This window comes from Empidonax traillii, unplaced genomic scaffold (genome assembly GCF_003031625.1).
Source record: "Empidonax traillii isolate 1590-97213 ecotype Southwest subspecies unplaced genomic scaffold, ASM303162v1 scaffold144:size1428860, whole genome shotgun sequence".
Taxonomy (NCBI): domain Eukaryota; kingdom Metazoa; phylum Chordata; class Aves; order Passeriformes; family Tyrannidae; genus Empidonax; species Empidonax traillii.
Genome location: NW_020955337.1, coordinates 1,309,154 through 1,335,857, shown reverse-complemented (window position 1 = coordinate 1,335,857; position 26,704 = coordinate 1,309,154). Strand labels below are relative to the sequence as shown.

At 43.6% G+C, this 26,704-nt stretch overlaps 1 protein-coding gene across 5 annotated transcripts; it reads right to left on the bottom strand.

The window, feature by feature from the left end:
- Positions 1-4,352: 4,352 nt before the first annotated feature.
- Positions 4,353-25,028, bottom strand: KLHL8 (kelch like family member 8). Of its 5 annotated transcripts, none has more exons than XM_027884388.1 (10): positions 24,975-25,028; positions 16,980-17,226; positions 13,247-13,795; positions 10,872-11,058; positions 10,020-10,163; positions 9,029-9,140; positions 7,421-7,589; positions 6,710-6,869; positions 5,527-5,728; positions 4,353-5,153 (listed from the first exon to the last, which is right to left on the bottom strand). In XM_027884388.1, the coding sequence occupies exons 2-10, from the start codon at positions 17,184-17,186 to the stop codon at positions 5,030-5,032; spliced, it is 1,854 nt and encodes a 617-aa protein (XP_027740189.1). In that variant the 5' UTR covers positions 17,187-17,226; positions 24,975-25,028; the 3' UTR covers positions 4,353-5,029. The 5 variants fall into 5 exon arrangements, with proteins under 5 accessions (XP_027740189.1, XP_027740187.1, XP_027740190.1 ...); XM_027884386.1 differs by having other exon boundaries at positions 16,980-17,288; positions 24,975-25,006; XM_027884389.1 differs by lacking the exon at positions 24,975-25,028 and adding an exon at positions 22,749-22,837.
- Positions 25,029-26,704: the final 1,676 nt, after the last annotated feature.

Genomic DNA, 26,704 nt, shown 5'->3' with positions numbered 1-26,704 from the left:
GACATGAGCAGCCTGTGCCAGCCATGGGCAGCCTGTGCCAGTGCTCTGCCACTCTCAGTGTAAAGTTCTTCTTCATGTTGAGGTGAAACTTCTTGTGTTTCAGTTTATGGCCATTGCTCCTTGTCCTGTCACTGGACACTACTGAAAAAGAGTCTGGCACCACCCTCTTAGCACCCACCTTTGAGACATTTATATGCATAAATTAAATCCCCTCTCAGCCTTCTCTCTTCAGCTCAGCCCAGTGCCCACGCGTGTTGTTACTCCTGCCAGGACAGTGACTGCTGCACCACCTGACATAGGGAGTGTGCACCTACTGAAAGATCAGATCACCCTTTTTGGTGGAAAACTTAAAGCAGCTATGTGTTGAGTGGGCTTTTTCTTTGAAGTGACAGAACACAACAACCCTGGCAGACCAAACAAGTCAGATGGAGGAAATTACATAGCTCCCTATTGACTTTTTTTTTTTTTCCTGTTGAAACAGCTTTAAAAAAAAACTGTACTGGAGTAAAAGGAACTGCGTTAAAACGCCACAAAGTGGCAGCAACACCAACCTTTCTGACAGAGCCAAGAAAGAATTACAACTAGAAGTTTCATCTCCTGGCTGGGTGAGCTTTATTTGCTGCCAGTTCAAGTTGAGAGAACATGCAAAGCTTTCAAAAACAAGTACAGATGTGGTAAAAGTGGACAGCAAAAAGTTTAACTGGAGCATCTGGAACAGATACTTGGGTTTGCAAAACTGCACTGCAGTGATGCCGAATATAGTTTTAAAAACAGTTTCAGCCTAAATGAAGATAAAAGGCCCCATTTAACTGTGGAGCAGTCTGGAGTTAAAAATTTTCCAGGCATTTGTTCTAATTAAGCTTGAATGGGTTAATTGGCTGCATTTGTATCGCCTGTTGAAAACTTGTCTGTAAAATGAATCTCAGTGTTATTCTCGTGGGAGCTGTGGTCCCGTCATACGGGATCAGCTGAGCATCCTGCAGCTGCCTCGACAGGCAGAGGGAACACACAGCCAGTAAGGTAAACACAGCTTCTGGTTCTCATGGTGGTTCAGGGCACTTGTGTCCGGCTGGTGCTGTGAAACTGAGCAGTCAGTGTTGCGTTCTGAGCACTTGATTTTATCTCTAACAAACCTTTGTTCACTCAGGCCTGACCCCATTCCTCAGTGATTGCCATTTGTAGATATTTTTGCCTGCTGATGTAAATTTCTCATGCAGTTTGTTTCCAGCTCCTACAAGAGATGGAATGACTCCAGAAATCCAAATGTTGTTGCAAGTGGAGGTAAGATACAGAACTGGCGTCCTGCAGCCTTGATGCACAAAGGCATCCCAGATTTTAGGTGAGCGCAGACAAAAGTTCAGGGATGCAAAACAATCTCTTAAAATCTCATGGTGCTTCAATAGCCTTAGAGCTGCTGAACTGTTTCTAACACTGTGGCTTGCACTGGAATGCAGTGGGTGAAGCGCAGAGAAACAGGCTGTTCACTCAAGTGCTGGTTTCAGCACCTGCTGCCAGTTCTGTGGGCAGCAGTTGTGCTTTCATTTAATTACCTTCCCACTGGCTCTAAAAGAAAGGAGTGTCTTACCAGATCACAAGCAAGAGGGAAGTTCCTTGGTTTTGACGGACAAACTGCTTCTGACGTGTTCAGTCTGCCCTCCATGTGCAGCATGTTAACCATGCAAGGGTTAACAACACTGGCACTGCCATAACTGCCCCCTAATCCCACCGCATCTGAAGGAAGACCCTGGACACAGGCAGGGGATCCCTCCCGTGCCTGGCTGGAATCATTGCTGCCTCCTGCCTCCTGGCGTTTCTCCCATGCAGCATCCCGAGGCCGCCGCTTGATGTCTGTTTGGCTGTGCTGATAAACACAGGGTGTGAGCAAACCTTTCTGCCAGCGTGGGCTTGGTTACCCGCAAGGCTGCATCCCCCTCTGCAGGCAGGCGTTCCGATGGAAGCATTGTCTCAGCCGGTTTTCAAACAGGAGGGAAGTCAGCAGTCTTCCTGACTGGACTGAGTGCACGTAGGTATTTTGTTTACCTTTTAAAGTATGCAAATATCACGTGTTGCCTTCTAAGATACAGCCAAATATTTTAGCAGGATGTCGAATCCAAAGAGGTTTGCTGCCAACACAGCTTTATTATGAATGTGATGCGTATGAGGGTGCCTGTGGGGCCACAGGATGGCAAAGATGGGGAGGTGGCAGGTCCCAGAAGCTTGGGGTGGGTGGCAGCAGGGGGGGCTTGTAAGCAGTGGCTGCACCCAAGTGACTGGAGATCTGCAGCCAAGGGGGCTGGTCAAGAGTGGTCCAAAGTCGGGTCATGCTCCTCCCAAAAGTACATGATGTTGAAATCAGTGGGTCAGAAACTCCTGTGATTAACTCATGTGACCACACCTGATTCCTCCAAAATCAGTTATAAGTTGCATTTAAAGGATGTACTAATAGGCATCCTTGGGTTTACGGTTTTTATGGGAGAGGTCAATGCTTTCAGATGCAGGAAAGGGTCATTAACATAAGCAGAGACAATTCCACATTTGGGATCAGATGTGTATCATGCTTAGCTGCAATGATTTCCTGGCCCTGAACGTTCACAGACTTTGGTATTGCAAATGCAGGGGCTGCATGGACCAGGGAGGGTATTCCTTTCTCATCATTATCCCATTGCCAGTACTGGAAGAAGCTAAATGAGTCTGCCAGTGTTAAATCACAACAGCTTTATGTGCAGGTAGGTCATTACAGTTTGTCACCAAAGTAATCCTGCATTTTAATTTTTTTTTTAGACCTTCACATCATTGTCACATTTCCAGCAGCAGTGTTTCTAAAAACAGTTCCACACAAAATTTTTTTAGCTCTGGTGCCATCTAAGATTATTAAGGTGGACACCACTGTACTGGCAACAGGGTCATTCCTTGTAAACCTGCTTTGCAGTTTTCATGCCAGTCCTTAAAGATTCACCTCCAGAGGCCTGAGCACGAGTGCTAGGGCAGGGCTGTGCATTGAAATACGACTGAGGTGTCTGTCTTAGGATCCTGTTCAGACCTACTTACAGCCACAGGGTGACAGCAGAGCTCCTCCCACACAGTACAGAATTCCAGTGCCTTTGCTGTCACCCGATCTCCCCTCTGGACAATTCTCCCTTTGGTGCCTGGAAGGTGACTTTGGTCAGTGTGGTCCCGGCATGAATTACTCACACGCTGCCCTCAGGGGTGCTTCCACTTTTCCACCGAGAGGAGAAATGTATCAGCTGGTAACCAGCACTGCCAGGCTACTTGGTTTCACAGTCAGTGACACTTAGAAAACTTGGGGTTTTTTTGTTAGCCAGGACATCCATAGAAAAACCCCTTTGGTCCCAGAGAGAGAACTTGCTTCCCTTCTTTCCACCCCTCCTACTCAGATAAAGAGCCACAAGGATAACCACAGCCTTTCAAGGCGGGTAGCAGAGTGGTACAACTTGCAGCTGTAACACAGATTTTCTCTGCTGCCAAAAGCTTTCTGCTGAGAATTATACACTGCAGAAACCAAAAAATACTCCATGCTGTAATGTTTCCCAGCAATAGCATGCCCCAGTCATACTACAAACAAGGTGAAGTACAAATGTTTTATTGCAATGTTTCATTATTTACAGTACCGTTCACTTTGTCCCTGGGTGCTACCAAAGTGCAAGCCATTTTGGACAGGAAAGCTAAACCACGGTAACTCAGCAGCAAAACGTGGCTGTGCCTTATGCTCGTGCTGTCCTGCCTCTTCCCCGGGCCTGAATGCAGAGAAGTTTGCTGCTCTCCCTGGTCACTGGGAACAACCAACCTGGTAAAGTGAAACTTTGGTCACAAAGGATTGTCAGTTGTGGGTCTTTCGAGATGATGCAGGAACAGGAATCTGCAATCTTTCCAGCTGGACCTTACTCGGAATTCAGTGTTTCTGATTGCGTAACGAGATGTGTTTGTGTGCCCGACTGTCAAATTTCTATTTTGATATTTTTATGTAAGTACTGCTTTATTCCCAATTATTTTTGTTCCTGATTCTCTTTGGTTTATGTAAGCTTTTCATCATCTACCTGTTCTGAGGCTATCTATCTACTTTCTTAAAAGAGCCAGTACCTCGAGAACTACCAGAGTTGCTACTGGATACTGATACTGGTTGAGTCTTTACTGCAAATTTTATGATGCACTTCCATTTCATATAAAGATGGTGATTCAACCACCACTGAAGCCTACATTTTCACACACTGTAATCTCAGAGAAGGACAAACTACACCTGTTATTTCAGGAATGATCTCTAAACAGAAAATCACCTTTGGAGAGGAGGGGTATTAACTACAAATTTTATCCAAGACTAAAGAATTCCAGTATTCCAGTGGCTAAACTCAGATCAGGAATCTTTTCAGTTTTCTAACATGTATTACCTCAAGAAAGTACTTCGAAAGACAGTTTTCAAACTGAGTTCCACTGCTGCCAGCAGTCCCTTGGGAGGTGGGCAGTGAACTTCTCTGCATCAGTTATTTTATTGTGCACCAGGGATGTCGTCACCCTCTAAAACTTGAGATGCCTTGTGTTACAAAGCTCTTGTACAATTAGGAAATGTTTAAGACTCCATTCCAGAAAATAAGTTATATTAAATGGCACTCGAGTCCTCCAGGAAACATGTAGCAGGGCTGTTGGGTGAAGTTCAGCAGTAACAATTTCTGCCCTCTCTTCTCCCCATGCCTGGTTTACAGTTCCTGTAATAATGAGTCCCTGCAACAGCTGCCTCAAATGATTCTGAAATTACAGCTTCTCAGAAATGGGATGATTGCAGCTCTTGGCAGGTTTTTTTCCTGTGAGTCACACTTTTATTCCATGTTATCACAGGCTTTTCTGTATCACTATTGATAAAAAGTCACCAAAAGCTTTACAGCTGCAGAAGGTACCATTTTCACAAAGAAAATGTACTGGATTGATTTCTTAACCTACCATACAAAACACAGTGTTTAAAAGCTCTGCAGTGCCTCCTGATTACCATTCCTTTGGAATTTGGAGGAGGTGGCAGAGCTCACATGCAGTCAACCACGTTGCTGGATCCTTGGCCCACGTCCCGGATCTGGCTGCTGAGACAGGAGCACACGGCCACACCTGCCCCTGCCCGGCAGTGTGACACCGAGCCCACGAGCTCCCACCTATGGAACGTGGCAGAGGGAAAAGAGAAAAGTCAGTTCCTGCCCTTTCTGAGCAATCTGAAAGAATTTATTTTCTGTGTAAGAAATTCTTTTACACAGCCTAGCTGTTTACCCTGCACAAAAATGCACCCCAGTTGCTTATTATTTCTCTGTAGATTGTTACTGAATCAACAAGGGAGGCAGAGGAGGCAGGAGGTGCTTAAATATTTACAAAAACAACCTAGTGGCATAGGCAGCAGTCCTACATCAGCAGTCACGGATATTACACAATAATTACCAGGAAACAACAGCTAGACTCCTGCTGCACACTGTTGTGTTTTCATATAGGCAGATGTCACTGTCTTATTAAGGCAAACAAAACATTTAAAATTACCTATTCACTATGGGATCAAATGCTTCCACTGTATTCAGGTACACGTTGCCATTATGACCTCCAACTGCAAAAATCTTTCCCATCAGTGTCGCGATGCCAACACCACCCCTCGGAGTTGTGAGCTCTGCCACGTATTCCCATTTGTTACTGCGTGGGTCAAACCGCTCCACCGAGCTCAGTGGGGAGTTGTCATCAAAGCCACCTGCAAAGAACCATCACATTTATCAGTTTTTAGACACTTCTGGTGCAGGTGATGCCCAGGACTGGCATTATCAGGCTATTCTCAGTGTTCAGGGGGTACTGTCCAGCTCTCTCTTTACCAAAACTTCACAAACTCCTAAAAATTAATCTAGCAGCTCTCCCCCTGTCACTTTACAAGGATCACCCCAGAGTGACAGTTTTCTTCTACTCAGGTTCCAAGGGTTCTAGTTCTATTATTTTTCTCCTTGAATTCATCATACTTACAATGAAATAGCTTCTCATTCGGAATAGAAAAAAATCCCAAGACCAGTAAAAAGATGGTCCTGATCCTAAGTTTAGTTTAGTTTATGCAAAACACACTCTTGCAGAGTTCTCAAGTTACAGCACTGACGAATACTTCAGCAGGAAACAAAAACTCCTCACGTGAGACTTTAGCGTTGCTTTCCCCTTGCTAGGGCAGCTCTCAGAGGAGCATTCTGCTTGATCCTTTGTAAGCATTTATGGTAATACACAAGGCAGAGCACTTCAGCTATCACTATGGCACACCTACCTGGCATCTTCCTCCCTCAGGAAAGCAGGTAAAAGGTAGCGCACAGGACAACAGGCTGTGGAACAAGCGCGAGAAAGCTACTGTTGTCTACACTCAGAACACAACTAGAAAGCTTTGAAAGTGTGTGAACTTAAAAATAATTTTTTAAAAGGAAACCTAAGATTAGTGAGTCTGAGAGGGTTTTCTAATACAGACACATTGTCCTGAACAGTTTAACCCTCCTGAAACATGGGTTAGGAACTGCTTTTTCGTTTCCTAGCTAACATACCTTCATTTAAGCGTGTCCTGGTTGTGCTTGCTCTCTTCTCCTGCCCAAGAACACCAAGTACAAGTCAGGTCTATCTGTTCCCCAGTTTCTCTAGCAACAACAGCTACTTCCACAAGCCAGTACCTGGCAGCACCAGCACTACAAAACGCCACATCCCCACTCACCGACAACATACAAGCAGCCATGGAGTTCGCTGACACCATTCCCAGCTCTTCGCTGACCCATTTCTTTCACTTCTATCCATTTATCCAAATGGGGATCGTATTTCTCCACACTGGAAAGAGATGCTACACCGTCATTGCCCCCCACGGCATAAACGTGGTTCTGGAAAATAGTTGTATATGGAAAGATTATTAGGAATGTAGTTGTCTTTACAACAGTGTTAAAATTATAGGAAAACCTGGTATATCCACACAGTCCTTATTATTTACTTTAAGAATTCCAACAAAAGACTTAATTATCCCACATAAATGCCATCTTCCAATTAAAAAAGATAAAAAGTTATGTAGTGTTGCAGCAATTTTGCAGAGCATAACATGCCAACAGAGGGTTTGAAGTGCAGGTGCAATTGGCACCTTTAAACATGGTGACCATGCCAAAACAGACTTTTGAGTAAGACATGAAGCACTAGCCATGTGGTTAGAAAGGTTCTAAGCACTTGCTTCCAGTACCTCAAATTCTGTTGAAACAGTTCAGTTTGATATCCTAAATATCCTCACTTTTTGCATAGTTCCATAGGATTTTGATGACCAGAGGTGCTCAGACCCACCAGCTGCATTTTAGTTTAAGATCTTGTGTTCTGCCTTGCAGAAGCAGATTTGAAAAGCAGGTCAGTTCCTCAGTTGGCCCTGACTCGGGAGTAAACAGCCACTTACCACTAGGGCCACGGAGCCAACTCCTCCCCGGGGAGTGTTCATGGGGGCGACTGTGCTCCACCGATCGGAGTCGATGTCGTACCTCTCCACGTCGCTGAAGCAGGTGTTGTCATCCAGACCTCCTATCGCGTAAATGGGGCCGCCAAGGGAGGCCAGAGCAATTCCTCTCCTAGGAAAGCGACAGGATCAACACCTCAGCGCCAATCCTCGAGGAAAGGGAATGACACATCAAGTGCAATGTTAACATGACTGGCACCTCTTTCAGCTATGGGGGGAAAAAAGCAACGAAAACTTAAAAAGTGAAGTTTATAGTAAATAATGTAGCTGGTCCTCTGCACACCTGTGCCAGAGGGACATGGAATACTGTTTTGACTGAATGTCACCTAAGGCCCAAGTTCTCTACTCACATGCTCAGATATCTGGGACTGTCTTAGATATTTAATGTCTCTGTCTGGGTACTGAATTTCATGCCTCCTATTTTGTTTTGTGGAATCTGATGAAGAACCAAAACCTGCTGGTTTTGACTTTGTTGGTATAGCTGGCTTCTACAATTTGGGAATGATTGAAGGGGGATATTAGAACATACTAAAAGGCAAACCTATGCTGGATATTAGATGACTGAACTCTAGCACGATGTAATCGCAATTTCTTCCGTTCTGATTTTTAAATTAAGTGTTAAAACAGTTGTCAGATTTGTTTCTACTAAATTTACCAATATGAGAGTACCATCAGTAGTACAAAATTAAAAAGTATTGTCCAGTGTCTGCTTTAACTACAAAGAGAGACGATTTACCATGTCACTGAGAACATTCTCGTCTCATTACACAGAGGGCAGGTGGGCAGGAGCAAGGGAGGCACAATCTTTGGATAGAACAAACATTGTGGCAATATCCTGGGCTTATCTTAAATTGCCTCAGCAGATAACAGACATCATTAATGATGGCAGTTGTCTTCTATTTTGATTAGGTCACAGCTACAAATAGCTTTAGGACTTAGCTGTGCTCAGTATGCTCCTACTTGTACAGGATGCTTTTAGAAACAACAAACAAAATGGAATGTAGAATTAAGGATGCTGGTTTAAATAACAGCAGAAACAAAAAAATTTACAGATCTGCGAGTCCAGTAACATCTTAAAAGAATCTTGAATATCAAAAGGCAAGAAAAATCCTCAAGTGGACTTTCAGTGTTTTAGTGCTTCCGGTCTTTTGAGGCAAAAACATAGGCAGCCACTTGTTTGCTGGGCAGTAAGTATTTCACTTTTCATGTTATGCTGGCAGTTATCTTGTTCATTCTTAAAAAGAGCAAAAAAATCCACCAAACCAGTTCATCAGTTTCAAGTTGTTTATGAAGCATAGCAGAAAGGCCCTTGATACCAGAACATAAGCATAGCTGGAGCAGAAACTGGAGCAGCAAGCCCCTCCAAAAAAAGAAAAAAAAAAAAGGATAATATCTGTATAGCACAAAGCTCCAAAACAGGGAGAAAAATGCCTAAAAATAGCAGTTTGAAAACCCGAATAAAGGCAGGACAGACATGATGTTTTTCAGCATCAGGAAGAAATGATGTATCACAGACTAGGACTTAAATTTTGGATCATGAGACAAATATACCTCTTTGTGTTCATTGATGCCTTCATCATCCACTTGTTTGTGAGAGGATCAAATACTTCCATGCTTCCTAAGTGTTCATTTCCATCATGTCCACCTACCGCGTAGACTTTACCTGAACACAAACACATCTTTTGATATAGAGAGTGCTTGGCAACATTTCAGTTTTCATTTATACAATATCCCTGTCTATGTGGAGATATTGAGCTCAAATAACAGGTAAAGTTTCTATATGTTTTCAGTATCAGAATTTAAGTGAGTATGGGCTTTATATATTTATGTGCTGTACTCAACCAGCAATCTGTTCTAATGAGGGCTGGCTGACTGCTGTGTAAGGCCATTTTTTATAAGTGGATTTATAAAAAATAAACCCCATATTTAGGGCAAGAGGCTATATGCAGTTCATAGACTCAGAGAATCATTTGGTTAGAAGGAACCTTTCAAGGTCATTTAGTCCAGGGCATTTTCAACTAGATCAGAGTTGCTCAGAAGCCTACCCAGCCTGACACTGAATGCTTCCAGAGATGGGCATTTACCACCTCTCTGGGCAACCTGGTTCTAGTGTTTCCCCACCCTCACTGTAAAAAATTCCTTCTTCATATCTACTCTGAATCTACCCTCTTTTAATTTAAAACCATTACCCCTTTTCCTATTGCAACAGGCCCTACTATGAAGTCTGTCCCCATCTTTCTTGTAAGCTCTCTTTAAGTACTGAAAGGGCACACAATAAGGTCTTCATGGACCCTTCTCTTCTCAAGGCTGAGCAGCCCCAACTCTGTCAACTCATAGTAGTGTCTTTTCAGTAAGTATGGCCTCAGACCGGTTCAGAACCAAACACTCCTTCAGGAGATAAGCTTTACTGAAGAGAAGAATATTCAACACTTAAGCAAGTAAAGTAGTTTACTACCTGTACAACTAGTAAAAGTAACAATTGCAGCCAAAGGAGCAAAAACAAGTGCCTTCTGAATGGGGTTGCTTGAATAGGGTTACTGACCTCCCACAGAGATCACACCCACGTGCCTCCTCCTGCTGTTCATTTCAGGGCCGAAGAACCAATTGTTCTTACTGATAGAGTAACACTCAATGCTGCGAAATGGGTCACCTGATCCACCTCTGCCCCCGACACAGAACAGCACACCTGAAGAAGACAAAGCAGGTTTCCAGAGAAATAGCAGGAAGTTGGGGGGAAAAAATTGTATAGCAGAGCGAATTGAAAATTATGTAGTTTGGGAGAAGTTGCATTTCACTTCAAGGGCACAGTCACTGCCCTGCATAAATAACTGCACACTGGATTTTGGTCTTTGCTTGGCATGCTGCTATGGCAATTGGCTATCTATGCTCTTGCAAACACAATGCATATTTTAAATAGGCTTTACTGTGATTTCGCTTAAGGATATAAATACACTATTAAATATAACAACATAAAATTTAGGATTTGCAGTCTATCATTCATCACTCACTTTTGGTGTAGGTTAGTCAAAGACTTTTAAGAGTTAGCTCAGCCTTCTTACACCAAAAGATAACTGTCCACTTCTTTTGGTATAGCTTTGAACAGATTGCCTGATCATAAAATACTTAATAGCTTTAGCTTTAATAGAGGTAGAGCCAATCAAGATATATAAATAACGCTTTAAAGAAAGAAAATGACTGTTAAAATTCTGCTAGGAAAATGCAGCACATCATCTAAACACCAGAATGGCACATAATGTCTTTCCCAATTTTGCATTAAGTCATTAACAATCCTGGATACCAAGCTATGCCTGCTTGATACCAATATACCTCCACAGATGTGCTGCCTTTCCTCCACACCACTCCCTACCAGATAACCAGACACACATTTAATTACCAGCAGTCTGCTTCCTTGGTGTTGTGCGAATGGAGTACTCAAAGTCAGGCACTGCCCTGCTGCTCAGGTGAAGGTGGTAGTTTCTCGCTTCATCCAGCAAATCCCTACATTTTAGATTCTGCTTGACAATCTCTTCCTTTGCCACAACGCCCATAAGGAAACAAATGGGCAAGAGAGGCAGCCGTACCTGACAGGAATGAACACAGTTGGAGAAACTGGCTGAACTGGCTGAGTCTCACCAGTCACAGTGATGCACATTAACAGATGGCAGCTCCTGGGCCAGCTGGCAGCCCCATGCTCCTCACTGAAAGGAGCGGCTTTCATGGGTTTTTTCCCCAGATAACAGCAATATGAACTTCTTTCGAGTGACAAAGGTTTGCACTTAAGCGACAGTGGCAAACTGTCCCTTGGCCCAGGCTGTGTGGGAGAAGAAGTGCAGCTGCCTGTGCTGCAGCTGAACCTGCCAGGCGTGATGCAGGCAGCACCTGTGACTTCACCAGGGTGGCCTGTGTCAGGTCAGTCTGCTGAGGGTATTAATTTTCAGGTCACTGCTACGACAGCGTAAGGAAGGCTTATGCCAGAATGGTTCATTTTCTTTGGGGTGGCAAGTCAAAAAGGAAACGCTCAGCATGAACTAAGTGCCTATGAAGGACATATTGCTAGTGCAGTAACACCTTTCTTTGATGCAGACTTGATAGACTTCAAGATTTAAAAAAAAAAATGTTGAGAGCCAATTGTTCCCTTCTCTAAATCCTTTCTGTCATTTATTTCAGCAAACATTTCATTTTCCCTTGTGAGAGAAACAGTGAAGAATATGAAGTACAATCAGGGGCACAGGCGGGGTATGGGTTAGTGGGGGGAACTGCGGTAAACCTCCCCTGATTTTCTAAGGTTTGGAGTCAATGCCACCAAGCAGCTCTGAGATAGCTCAATGGTGAAGTCCAGTATCTCCAAGGCTTCTCAGAGCAGCGGGCTGGTGCTGTTACATTGCTGACAAGTGTCCCTGTCTCCAAATAAGCATGTGTCTCTACCAGTTCTTCCTTACCTACTTGCTTTCAGCCTCACTTCTTCCTTTACTTTGGCCCAGCTTATTTTAGGCTGCTTTAAAGCACCACCGTAGCCCTGCTGACAGGCTCCTGAGGTTAGTGATGTGGTAAGAACTCCAGGCTGACAGACTCAGAACCTGATTGTAACAGCAAAACCCATAAGGCTGATTATGATGTGGATAAAAACTGCTGATAAGCCCAGTCATGTTTTCTGCTAGCAATAATGTCCAAGTCAGCTGATGATTCCATATACTCTGGCAAGTAACCCATATGTACAGAAAGGGGTGTACTTTTTCATTGCTTCAGTACAGAATCTGGTTTCAATATTGGCACATATATAGATAGATAGATACTCTGGTATCGATAGAATGAAGTTGCTAATCTCATGTGATAGCACAATTGGGCAATAAAACTCTTTTTTTTTAATTACGTTAATTTAATTATAATGTACTAAAGAAGGGCTTTTTGTACCAAAAACCTCATGCTAGTCTAGATGAAACTGAAGGTTTTAGGACAAAAGTAAATAAACCATCTATTACTAAGAAATGTGAAAAACGACACATAAAGACACTGACAGCAGCATCTTAGTGGATCTCTCCTCACTCACAAAACACCAGTATTAGCAACTGAGCTAAATGCAAAATATTCAAGTTGGATTTCAGTGACAACTGAAACTGCACAGCTGACCCTACCTGCTAAGACACAGGTAACCCCTAAAAATGGGGCATTTTGCAGCGCATGGCATGCACCCCAATCCTCCCCAGCACAGGTTCCCCATACCTGCCTCAAATATTGTATTTTAAACTCCCATAACCAGCACATGTGGAGCTTGGATAACTGAAGTACCTAATGCTTTGACAGGAGGAGGTCTGATGGGTGTCCAAGTAAGCTCAGCTGAATGACCTTTTCATACCTGTACATGTTTCTTTCAGAAGCAGTGAACTTGCATCAAGTCTGGACAATTGAACTGCAAACTCCTTTTAACTCCTACAGATAACCAGCAATGCTAGTCTAGCAAGCATTAAAAAGGCTATCATGTTTCCTGGCCTACTTGTAGGGCTGACACATCTTAGCCTTTTGTTAATTAAACACATGAAATATTTTAGAAACGTGACTTGATGTGACGCACCTCTGCTAGAGTTTTACTTTTCTAGCCATGTAAAAAAGAGATCTAACCTGCTTCCATTGTCAGCTCAGAACTGTGCAACACCAGACGAGGCCTCAACAGCTGAGAACATTTTTCATCTTAAGATCTACCCAAGTGCAAACAGTTGACTATACAACTAAACCAGTGATGAGACAGGCACATGGTGCCTCAGTCTGCCCTACCTGTGCAAGTATTTCATCCAGCCACATGGCATGATGCTGTGGGTTGGCCGTCAGCCACTTGATAGCAGCGTTGTAAACTTGCTTTTCATTTTCAATATTCAGGTCACTGGAGGACAGGAGTTTATGGAGGTGCTGCGGTGACACGCTCACGAAGTCCTCGCACTCCATGACCTCTGCGAAATGCTCGCAAGCGAACTGATCGGCCATGTCCATCAAGTCAATGCGGTTGTGGCTCTCGGCAAACGCCCTGACTGCCAGGCAGTTGGAGGGGTGGAAGTGCAGCTTCATGTATTCACAGCAGGCCTTTGCCACCAGTTCCACCTGCAGAATGCAGGCAGCGTACAGGAGGGGCTGGACGTTGTCCACCGTCAGCGTGAGCCGCGAGGAGTACGCGAACTTCACCAGGTCCTCTATCGCGTCGCCGTCGAAGTCCCTGATCTCGATCAACTTCTGCTTGGCCTCAGCCATTTCCGAAAGAAACATGGCTCTGAAGTAAGGGATGACACAAGCTAGAACCAGCTTGTGGCAGGAGATAAGCTTTGAACCAACCTGAAGGAAAAAACAAACAAACAAACAAACAAACAAAACCCACCCATTTTACTTTAATGTCAGTTTTGGCTGTTAAAAAGATTAACAGTAAAGCTAAAATAAAAATTCTAGACTCGATGTGCATTAAGCTACTGTATTTTGTTCAAACAAATTAACTCTATTTGCCCTGTACTTCTGGCATTACATCCAGGCAGATCCAAGTTGTTACTTGGCCACCAGAGTAGAGCAAAGCCATAAAACAAGGAAACAACAGCACTGATGCACTGAACTTGCCTTTCTTTAAAAGCCACATGAGGCATCCTTAAGAATGTTCTAGATGCATCTTGGAGACAGAAGGAGGCTGCTAGGCACTTCTTTTATGTGTACTCAGAGACTTTAAGGGGGGGGGAATTGTAAAGTGACATTTTTGGACTAGTTAATTTGAACTTCTGGACTTTTACTACTGTCAAGGAATTGATAATCATGTTTACGTAATTTATTACAGGGATTATTAAAAATTACCAATCATTTCAAGATTTTTAGAATCTCTTAGCCACAAAAGGTAGTGTATCCCCATAAAGACAAGGTATATTTCAAAACTCTGATCAGAAAGCACAAAATAAGTTTTTCAGCTACTAAATTATAGAATTCAATTACATTTAAAAAGAATGTAAATACTGAAGGTAAATGAACAATCCACTATTTGTGTTACAGGAGTATCTTCTTACAGCCTTTGTCATTCTGCACTCCTCACTACCATAAAGGTATGGCTGAGTTAAGCAACCATTTTCCCTGATGGAGTAAAACGGCACGTTCATTTTTAGATGGTATTACAGTGACCTGTCTTGCAATCTAAAAAAAAAAAAAAAAGATACTAAATTATAAAAGATAATTTGGATTTTTTTCTAGCTCTGATTCAATACACAATTGCTCTACCCTTTTAAAAAGTGTGCGTGATCAACACAAGTGTAACCTACCTGGTAAGCAGTGAGTTGAGTACAGAAAGCACACACATGTGAAAGAGTATGCAGGTTAAAAATGAGGCAAAGATGGATGGCTCAGTGTGATCAAACTAGATCACCCCAGAAGGAACAGTTCAGACCTACCAAATGAACAAAAAGCAAACCAACAGGAGGAGAAAAGCAGATGGTATCATCTGACACACGCCTTCTACCAGCCCTCTAACACTGTTCATATGACAGCAGCAGTACAGTGAAATTCCAGGATTGAGCTCGTAGGAGCTGAGGAAGTCTCCCTGTGTGCTCCCACGGCTTATCACTGTTACAGCATCACTCCAACTAATTACAGTACTGATGTAAAAAGATCCCACCAGCTGGTCTGCTGTACCAGGGAAAGCTCCCAAGCTATTCTCACCTTCAGAAATTTTTATTCTGCGCATCTTCCCACTCTCTAATTAAACCTTTCTTTTGAATTAAATGGCTTTATTATGTTCCTCAAATCTCTTTAATATTAAATATCTAGCATATTCTTGGTATTTTGAAATATGAGTTCCCCTTCAGTTATTAACTATCATATTTTAAGAGCCAGCAATTGGTCTGACAACAACGCCAGAATTGCTCACTATCATAGGTCACACACAAAAGCAGAAAGTTCAGTAGAGATGTAATTATTCTTAAAATATGAGAAATGCCTGAGAGCTACAAAAAGAAAAATCAAGCCCTCCAGAAAATTCCAATTCAAGATAACAGTTACCAGTTACTTGAAGGTTTAGGAAGCTGTACAGTGAGATGTACATGGGTTGCTTTAGCCTTCACTGGAAGAAGAGTCATGCAATATAATATTCTTAAATTACCAAATGAGCTCCACACAGATAATACAAATGAGCATTAAAACAAGCCTAACTTGAGGAAAGTTAAACTGCAGTCACAGCAAAGTGTATTTTCCAAGCCAAGTTTCCCCAGCAGGAGTACACATTTAACTATGCTTATAAAGCAAGACTTTCTGGGATTTTTTGCAAGGGTAGGTGGAAAGGAAGGCAGGTGAAGATGAAGTCAAAAAGGGATGAGAAGGGTTTTTAAGAGTTCTGATGTGGACCTTCTTCCCCAAAATGCCTTTTAAAATGGCTGATGTAAAGAGACCTGATGACAAGTGCTCAGCCCAATTGCTTCACGGCTCTTGAGCTACCCCGAGCAGCTTCAGCATTGTAATTCAGTGTCCTGTGCACAGTAAATCAACTGTTATGAGCCACTGGACCTACTGCATTGAGTGCCTGCTCAGTGCCTGGTGACAGGCAATTTAGTATCTGCTGTGAAGCAGAGCAGAAAAATGTTCTTGCTTATGCTACTCCTGTTGTTGAGCAGGACAGAACGGAGAAAAACCTCTTCCTCTCAGAGATTTTCAGTGTTTTCCAAGCATTTCAGAAAGATGAGATGTCTACTGGGGAGGAGCTTACAAAGGACACAGATCTGTCAAGGATTTTCCCAGTCCATATCTAATAGTCAAAGTGACAGGCAAACAATTGCTCCTAAAGGTATCTATCATTTGTTCTTGGTTTAGGAACTATGCTCCATCTCTTTTTCTCAAATCTTGCACTAGTAAGATGTCTAGCTAAGCAATACCTAGTATTTGTAGGTGCTGGCACCCACTGTTATGGATGCTAGATATTTAAATTTATTGGGATCAGGATATAAGTAACATACAGATGAGTTACAAATAATGCATTGAAGTAATCCTATGCAAGAATCATAAAACTTGCTTCCTTCTCCTCCTCCTCCTTTACTCTTTGATCAGCTGCAGAACATAACTGTCTGGGGCTTTTTTGTTTTTTCTTTCTTTGAGAATGCTGGAAGTCAGATTTGTTCCAGAAATCCTGTCTGCTGGGAAGGATGTAGCAAAACAATACAGAGTGCAAAAATAAGAGGTGGAATTGGAGATGAAAGTGTGTTGAGAACAAAGAGGCTACAAGGAGCTGAAATTGCACAGTAATACACTGACAAACTGTGGGACCTTGCTTAGAAGGCAAGCTGGATGAGGTCAAAGTCATGTACTTCACCTTAAATGTTTAAATTTCAGTTGTAAACCTCCTAAATAAGAAAAAAAAATCAGCATATCTAGAGATGCCTCACATCCAACAAGCGTTCTGTGTCTTCCATATCCCTGCCCAAACTCACAGCCACCTCCAGCACATTTATTTGTAGCTTTATCTTCAGACTGTTAAATGCAATGGATGTGTGACAAGTATCACCTTCAGTGTAACATCGCAGAGCTCTCCAGCTTCAAAGAAGTGAAGAAGAGAGCTGTGAAAATCCTTCCAAGCCTCATTTGCCTCAAATACAAAGACGTCATCTTCACCATCACTGTTGGAAGGCCTGGTTTGCTGCTGCTGCTGCCGCCTTTTTCCCTTTATCAGATGTTGTTTTGCCTGCTCAGGGACCATGGATTCTGAAGCCATTGGCTGTTTTTTCTCTCACTGCATGAATCTTCAAAAACTCCTGCCAAGACAAAATCCAGCCCATCAGAAGTTAAGTTCTAAAACGCAGTTCTGTCGTCCTTCCTGTTAAAAAACAAACAAACAAACAAAAAAGAAATGAGGCCTTAGGTGATGCTAGTACATTAATGCTTTGATTACATGTTATAAATACTACCTATGATCTTACTTCAGGAAGGTGAGAGGAGCAGGGGCAAAAAAACCCAACCCACAGCCAAGAGTTCTATGTAGGTACCTCTAGGTAAAGCCATTGTTTGTGAACTTGTTGCCCACACTCCTTGAAAGAGACACGAAAAAGGCAAAGATGTATCACAGAATCATAGTTTGTGTTGGAAAGGACCTTAAAAATCATCCAGTTCCAACTCCCTGCCATGGGCAGGGACACCTCCTACTGGACCAGGTAGCTCAAAGCTCCATCCAACCTGCCTCTGAACACTTCCAGGGATGGGGCATCCACAGCTTCTCTAGGCAACATGTTCCAGTGCCTCACTACCCTCACAGTAAAGAATTTCTTCCTAACATCTAATCTAAATCTCTCCTTTTTAAAAAAAAAAAAAAAAAAAATCCCCCTTTGTCCTATGACTAACTGCCCATGTAAAATGTCACTCTCTCTCTTTTTCATAACTTCCCTTTAAATACTGGAAGGTACTCAAGAGTATATGGAGTGGCAGGTTCGTCTCTTACACTGGATAGATTTGGGTTTCATGTTTTTTTAATTAATTTATGATGCACTCATTCTTCATTCTATGCTGAGAGTTGATGACTGCTGCAGTTCAGTGATTTCTGCTCATGGACTCAGGTGTTGCAGGAAGTGGACTGACGAAAGGAACAAAAAATTCTTCTACAATAAAAATTTAAATCACACGCCTGGGAGCAGAACTGATTTTCCTCTGGGCTATTGTGAAAGTGTCCATGTCTTTTACTAAATTTACAGCTCTTCATGCATCAGTACCAGAGAAAAAGCAGGAAGTGACCTGAGGCGACCGGCACTCATTTCTGCTGTGGGTCACAGGGTTGTTGCCAGCTCCATGTCCTGAGTGGTGACAGGACTGGTGGCTGCATTGGGCCCGGCAGGTTAAAGCAAGTGAACATGCCTGGAGTGGTGCTTTAAGCAAGGTAAGTATTACCTTTAAAAGGTATCTAAGGGAAAGATCTTACTTCTAAAACCCCAAACCAGATATTACGGACCATGGGATACTTATATAGTTTACAGCAATAAATACTTTTTTCTGCTGAAAACTTAGCTTCCATTATACCAGATTTGGCAAATTGCTATACTAAGACATTTTCCTAGTCTGTTAGGCTATTTTGATCCTCAAAGTAATCCTCCACTACTGGTACTCACCACCTTTGCTTTGTTCAACCTGCTCTTCAAATGAAGCTTCAAGCACAACCTCCTGAAGTTATAAAAATTAACACGGACAAACGAGAGGAAAAAAACAGAGAAGCTGAAATGCTGTACAAGGGTGTTGAAGAGCATCATGTGTCATTCCTTCATCTCTAGCCTACACTTCTAAGGAACTCATGCTTATTTTGGTCTTTGACTGACACTCTCACTTCACCACACCTAACAATTTTTACAGTGAGTAGAAGTGCTGCTTTCAACTGCCACTGACTCCTAAATGATAGTTCACAGCTCCCAAGTCATAAGGTTTTTCCATCTGACACATATGCTACATTTATCCTCATGCTTTAACTGCAACTGCACATATACTTTCCCCAGTTATTCTGTGTCTCATTTAAAAAAAAGGCTGATGGCTACATTTTACCTACTCTGGGTATGCCACTGTAAACACCATCATCAAACCCGTGAGTCTTCAGATAAATCAGTGCTGTTGGGGTCAATTTTTTTATGCTATAAATTAACTAAGCAGTAACACATCAGCCAAACACAACTGATTTTAAGCAAGGTTTTTCATCCAAATCTGATGCTTATAGCAATTAAAGCTCTTGGAGATGCTCTGGTCTGTAAGAAAAGAAGTTGAGTGCATATTTGGATTTATATATTTGATACATACTAAGTATACACTTGATACTGTAGGGGAAGAAACTAGAAATCACATCAGAGGAAACCAATGCCATTACTCAGGCACACAGCCATAGATCACATGGATGAGGGAGCCCCCAGGATTGCAATATCAAACATGTGGATGGGAATATGAGAGCAAGTCAATTACTGCTCCTCAGGTAAAAAGAGGTTTCTGCAACAAAATTATTGAAAATAATATAACCTTAGGGAATTATTTAGATAGCAGTAGTCTGACATACTTTAGTTTTCTTTTGATGAGACTTTGTGACAGATAACAATATTTAAGATAAGATTTTTATTCTTCCCCCAAGTCACCAATTTAGAAGCATCTTGTTTCTGTGACACATCTCAGTCATGCAAATCTTTTTAGATATGTATCTCCAAATCCTCCACTGGTCTTAATTACAGCACCTCACAGTCTGAGTCTTCAAACAAATCAGCATCTGCTATGGAAAGTACCAGCTGTAGTCATGTTTCATTTGCAGAAAATACTGGCTTAGGCTCATCTGAATGTTTAGCTGTAGGCATTTGCTGTTCTCAGATTTTAAACGAAAAAGAAATAAATTTTTGTAGCACTTGAATCAAGATACTAAACTCTAGAAATCTGAAGGTCACTCTGAAGTCAAGGAGGTCAGTGTATTTCAACTCCACAAACAAAGAGAGAAGAGCCATTTACAGATCTGCTCCCCAAATCATCAGTAATTCAACAATAACATCCAGCTACTTGAGGTTAGTTTAGAACTGGTTGAATGGCACACATACAGAGTCTTTACTTGCTAGAACAAAACACTGCCATGTGTTTTAGAACTTCAGTAACTGCTCCCTTTGTCATGTTGGGAATTAAGTCTTCCAGCCTCAGTACAGTCTAGTATTTTGACAACATTAAGTGTGTAAGTGACCATCACAGGAAGCGACTGACTAAGTAAAGGAAGTGCCTCATTCATAACATCATCTGTTATTCCTTGTAAACAGCTGCTTGACACTTTCCATGAAGGAGCAACTGTCTGATTAAAAAAAACAAACCACACATGTTTACAGCTCACCATTGTTTGCTGAGAGCAAGTCAGCAATTTTCAAGTTAAATATTTAGAAATATTGATGATGTCTGCTGTTCTCAAGAGTGCAGCTGTTCCAGACCCCAAAGTTCACATTCTGGTTGTCAATGCTGGTCTCCAGGCAAGGGACTGAGGATCCCCTCTTCCCTATTCCTCAAATTTATAAAAGCAAGTAGGGAGAGCGCATCAGAGCACAAGCACATTATCTTATAACTGCTACAATTCGGATAACAGTAACATCCTAAAGTGAAGTGATTTTGATTCAGACATTCTAGTTCAATCTTAAACTGGATCAAGTGCAAAATTACTCGTCACGTAAAGTGCTTATGTTCAAGAGAGGTATACTAACTCAATTTTGAAGTAAAAAGAAATTGTAGGCATTGGACAATGGAAGGACATGAATAGCATTGCTCTGTTCTCCCCTATCATGAAATTAAAACCCCAGGAATCCTGCCCAACAAGCCAACCCAGATGTTGGAGTACATGGCCTCCTTCCCCTGACAGGTACCTTGGGAGACGGTGCCACAGAAAAAAAGGATCATCCTTATCCTTTCTCTTGACACATGGAAGCAAGACACTTCAGTGATAAAAAATAAACAAAAAACCAAGACTCCCACTGTAACCAAAACTAGGCAGCATTCAGATGAGAGGAATTATGATACCTGTAAATCCAATGCACTTTATAATCAGTGGTACCGAAGCTTGAAAAAAAAGGGTGCAGAGTCAAGGAGAAATCAAGACACAGATGAAATTTCACCAACTACCCTTTATGTAATTTTGGTTACCCACCCACAAGGCGAACTAAAATCACACCCAAATCTGCAGGGCAATCGGCTTCACTCAGAAAACAATAAGGCCTTTTAACTGAAGAACTCAAGAAATTTGCCTTTTGCAAATGCAAAGTTTGTAGCTCCACGAGCAGGGGGGTGACTCAAGTACAAACAGACTGCATGCATGTAAACATACACAAGTTTGTACGTGTGGCTGGGCAAAGCTACCTTGTCTGATAAGGAGCCTGGTGAGTGTGTGTGGGTAACGAACCACTGGCGCTGCTGACCACAAGGTTAGATAAGCACAGGCAGGGGACAAGATCTTCTCCAGTTTGATCCAGCCAACAGAACAAGTCGAGCTGTTGTCTTGTGCTGTTCTAAGAAAACTCGAACATTTGGAAAACGGGCAGCTGGCAGAGCTAAGGAAGAGACAGAGGGAGAGGAGTGGGAAGGGCAGGAGGCAGCTGCAGTGCAAACTGCAGACAAGCAGCAGCTCTGGCAGGGACTGCATAAGCAGCTGTTCACTGTTCAGTCTGGTTACAGATGTATCATCAAGAAGGAACATGAGGGGAAAAAGGATAGACAAAAAACTACAGAAAATCCTCAGTGCTCTCCCCTTCTCCACTGACCAATTCCATCAAAGATGATGTATAAACTTTATGCAAAACTGTTCAGATGCCCATGCTAATTAGGTCAAATCAGACCTAGATCAGAAGATTTGATGGTTTTCCCAAACATAGGAAAGTTCAAGTCACATACTGTATCACAAACCTAAGACCACTGTACTTTTCAGCAGTTAAAGTTATTTAACAGAAAGAAGAAAAAAAAAAAGTCAGAAACCACATATCTAACTGGTTTAGCTTGTTTAAAACCATTAGGGTTCCTTTGGTAGAAATTCATAAAAAAAGCTTCTTAGACAACATAAATATACAATCTCTAAACTCTTTCAGCATTTCAAAGGTTCTTTGTAGCAAAACCTGACATTATCGTTTTGTGTTGTCACACAGGTAGTTCAGCAAACACTGAAATGGGCACAGCTGGCACCATCTTTCATCTGCTTCTATAACCAAAACCCCACCAGTGCAGTAAACACACAGTGAACTAGGACTGCTCCTTCTCGGAAAAACGCAACAGAAGAGATGCTTTGTAGAGCATGAAAAGCACAGTCAGATAAAATCTTATTTTGGAAATAATTCTGCTGGCAGTCCCTTAAGGCTGTTTTGAGACAGCGTCTTCCCTGCTCCCTTCGAATGAATGCTCCAGGAAGTTCTACTGAGGTTAAATCCCAGTTTCCATCAAACATCAGAAAGGCCATCTGTCTTCTGGGATTTATGGAGTGACAGGCTGACAATTTTGTTCAATTTTCCATTATGAAAAACAACCAACCAACCTGATATGGCGTGATTTATTTATGCTTGATTTACTTTTGCTTCAGAACAACCAGCAAAATCCCTCAGAAGCCACAAAACAGCAAAGGACTCTGCTTTGCAGTACAGGCGTAACTAGGACGTGGTTTATTTATGCAACGTAACCTTGGGAATACCCAAAAAGTAGAACACAAAAGAAAAAAACATTAAAAATCAGCGCAATGGGAGCAGAGTGAAGTGTTGATGGATATATTAAGAAATTTAACTAGCATATTTCATTCATAAAACACAAAACAGACCCTTACCAAGAGGAGGCACTATTGTCTTCTCTAATGGACCTGATTAAAAACAACAATAGTTTAATGGTAAACAGCAGTGTTTAGTCCAGCCATTCCTGGTAAGTATTAACAGAGGGTAAAATTATTTCTAAGTCATTTGCCAGCTGCCCTTTATCATGGGCATGTAAATCAAGGCATGGTACCCACCAGAGCCTTCCAGAGGTATAGCCAAACTGTTTCCCATACACCCACCAGCCTCTTCTTCGCAGAACTCTCTGCCTTATACCAACCATCATCATATTCTCTCATCTGGAGCTGAGATTCACTGAGGTTGCAGCCTCATATTACACTCACAAGTCAAACAGCTCAAACCATAAAGCAGCATTACTCTTCCTTTGGTCTCAGAGCTGTAAGGCTCTTCAAAATCTGTTTGAAATCAAGAGGGGGCAGAGGTAATACAAGACAGAAGGCCTCACAACTTAAATTGCTACAACTACTGATGCAGGAAATTATTATTATTATGAAATCTGATCCTTGAAACCTGCTGGGGAAGAACCAAGGCACTGGCTAATGTGGTACTGTGCTGCCCTGCACCAAATTACCGGCAGTCATTACACAATGACCATGTGTCTTCATGTGACCACAGTGATTAAATTTGCTTTTACAGCAAATGGCCAGCTAGAAAACTGGATGCCAGGCTACTGGCACGCTGCTAACAATTTATAAAACAAACGAGGTCGCGAGTACACTGCACAGAAACCCCAGGCACAATCTTGCCGTGTAACAACACAGACACACGTCTCTCATGGCACAAGAGTTCACACAGACATTAAAAGGGAATCAGCGCAAACTGACTCAAAAACCTCAGACCCAGCTGCTTACAGAAGGTGTCTGAACCTTTTGCAGCGTCACCTACATTACAAGCAACCAAAGCCACACGCGAACAGGCCTGTTGTGGTTGTGGTTTAACATTTGATGAGCTGTTTTACCTGCTGTGGCACTTTTCTATAGTCACACATCTGTGATTTGTTTCTCGACTGCACTTCCAGAAGCCTTCGCGACAAACACAGAAAGCCAAGTATCTCTGAGGTTTTTAAGTCTTACAACTGCAGAACATGTAGGAATGACTTCGGCAAAGGAGGTAACACAGACCACAGAATATTCCAAGTTGGAAGGGACCCACAAGGACTGTCGAGTCCGACTTTTAAGTGAATGGCCCCTATGGAGGTCAGACTCACACCCTTGGCATTACTAGCACTGTGCCCTAACCAACTGAGACATCCAGATCATATGAACTAGGAGGCCCTACTAAGTTTGTGAACTACCTGCTTATGAATACTACCTACCATTATGGATAAGAATCCGATTAACTGATACTTCCCAGCAGCCGGTAAGCACATTGCTTGAGTGGAGATGGGAAGGTGAAACCTATCAAAGCAGGAAGGAAACCCAGGCAGGCAATATCAAGAGCTGGAGGAGCTGAGACATCTGAAATTCTCATTTATTTGAGAAGCAAGGAGAGGCTGGTAACTCCTGAGGCTCTCTCCAGTAGCAATAGGCAATTTCTTGTGGTTTTACCACAGAAAATATTTGGTTTGGAGTAAGCTAAGCCACTCTACTCGTTATCCCTTTTAAGATGTCAACAGCGAGCCGGTCAGGGCGCTAAACCCTCGGGCTGTATCCTGGCTCAGTTATTTTTTTAAATAATTTTTGTCTCCTTCTCGAACCGTGTGGCAGCGAGGGCTCTCTCTGAGGGGCTCCACGGCATCGCAACAAGCCCCCTGTCGCCGACCAGAGCCCACCCCGGAGCAGCAGGGCCGCCCCTGCACGGCCGGGGCACACCCCACTCCCGGCAGCGATTCCAGGTTAATCGGAATGGCTCGGGTTTCGTTCCCCGGCGCCGGGAGCGGCCCTCCCGGGAGCGGCCCCGCTCCGTCCCGCCCCGGCGGCGGCGCCCGAGGGGGGAGACCCCCACGGCGGTGCTGCGAGCACGGGGGACAACCGCGGCACCTTCCCGCGGCGGGGCCGCGCCGGGGACACCTGAGGGGAACCCGAGGGCAGGGGGCGCGTTACATAAGGGCAGGGGCGCCGCCATGGAGGAGGGAGCGGTGCGAGGGCGAGAGGGGCGGCGGAGGAAGGGCCCGCAAGGGGAGGTGCAGCCCCCTTCCCGCCGCGGGGGAAGAAGGGGAAGGGAGAAGGGGCAAGTGAGAGCCGGGGCCGCCCCGCTGTCCGCCCGGTGCCCGCCCCGCTCACCTGCACTGCTGCCGCCGCCGCCGCCACGGCGGGTCTGGCGGCCCGACCGCCCGCCCGCCGCCAGGGGGCGCGCCCCGCGCATGCGCCGCGCGGTTGGGGGGGGTCGGGGAGGGTCCGAGGGCTTCCCGCCCTCCCGGCGCGCCCAGAGCCCTGCAAGGGGAAGGGGGAGATCTGTGTTCCTGCTGAGTGCTGAGTGCGGAAAACAAGACTCTTCAGGCCCGTCGGGAAACAGAACGCAAAACTTGGCACGCGAATAAAGACGCCCGAGTGTCGCTGGGGCACGTGGCCCGTGGGTACCCGGCCCGGGACGGTTTCCACAGCGAAAACGATCCTGTTGGGCTTGCGGTTTCCCTCACAACCACGTTTCCCTTTTCTGGTTCGGTGTTTAACTCCTTTTCCTTTCGGCGCGTAAAAGAAAGCTGCCCTTCAGTGGGAAGCAGAAACAGGCAGAGCAACTCCTGAGAAATACCCTCACCCTGTCCCCCCAGTTGATGTAATCTCCTCGGGAATAATCTCCCTGCTTCTTGAGGGGAAGCCATAAGAGGAGCGGCTGAGGGCACTTGGTCTGCTCAGCCTGGAGAAGAGACTGAGGGGACACCTCCTTGCAGTTACGACTTCCTTGTGAGGGGAAGAGGAGGGACAGGCTGTTCTCTGTGTGGACCAGTGACAGGACCCGAGGGAATGGCCTGAAATTGTGTCAGGGAAGTGAGCACTGGGAGCCTGTGGGCACTGGAATAGGCTCCCCAGGGAAGTGGTTACAGCACCAAGGCTGGCACATGTGAGATTCTTGGAGCTATCCTGTGCAGGGCTAAGAGTTGGACTTGATGATCCTTGTGGGTCCCTTCCAAGTCAGAATATTCTTGTAATTCTGTAATACAGATCAGAGTGATTCTGCTTCAGATTTTCCAGGAGCTGTTCTCTATGAGTTCAGAGAGAGGAGAATGTAATAGGGAGAGGGAAAGGCTGTACCAGCTTCTTTCTCCCCACCTGTCCACTGGCTCTGGTCTCTACAGTGTATATATATACATGTCTCATGCAGAGAGATACATCCCCTCCAGTGGCAGAATACATTTCCTCATTACACACTTTCCCCCTGGTTCAGTTTCTTTCTTTGTAGTGCCTCTCTGCCTGTGAAGCAACAATGGTAAGTCTTCGTCCGACTTTGCTTAAAGCTTGACTTGAGAGCTTGAAAAGAGTTAGTCAAGAGTGTTTTACAGCCTGATAAAATCAAATAAAGACCTTATTAAAGAAATACATGCCCTGGGAAGCACGGAGTCTTCCTTGCACAAAAGCAAGCACAGCTTGCCAAGTGAAAATGCCCTCCGCCTCCAGCCCCACAGCTAGAAAGCTCAATAGATTTTTCCAGTTCCATACTGCATGCCAAGTTCACCCCTACAGATATGCATAATAATTCTAGGATTTCCTTTTTTCCTGAATCCTACACAATTCTGCTGAAAAGCAGGAAGGTGTTTTATGAATCTGTGCTTATCTGAGAATGAATGGCTGGTACAGTTCCACACAGAATACATATATACTGTGTTTAGGAGGAGATGCACATTTATTTTGGAGCCTTTAAAGGCAAAAATGTCCAACTAAATAATGCTGCTATTTGACCTGGCCTGCTTGAGAAAGAGCCAGAAAGCTATCCATAAAAGTATGGGGATCACTGTTATTATCTAAAATGTATCTGTATAGTGGTCTTGGGTTAGCATTCCATACCCCTGTGCCAT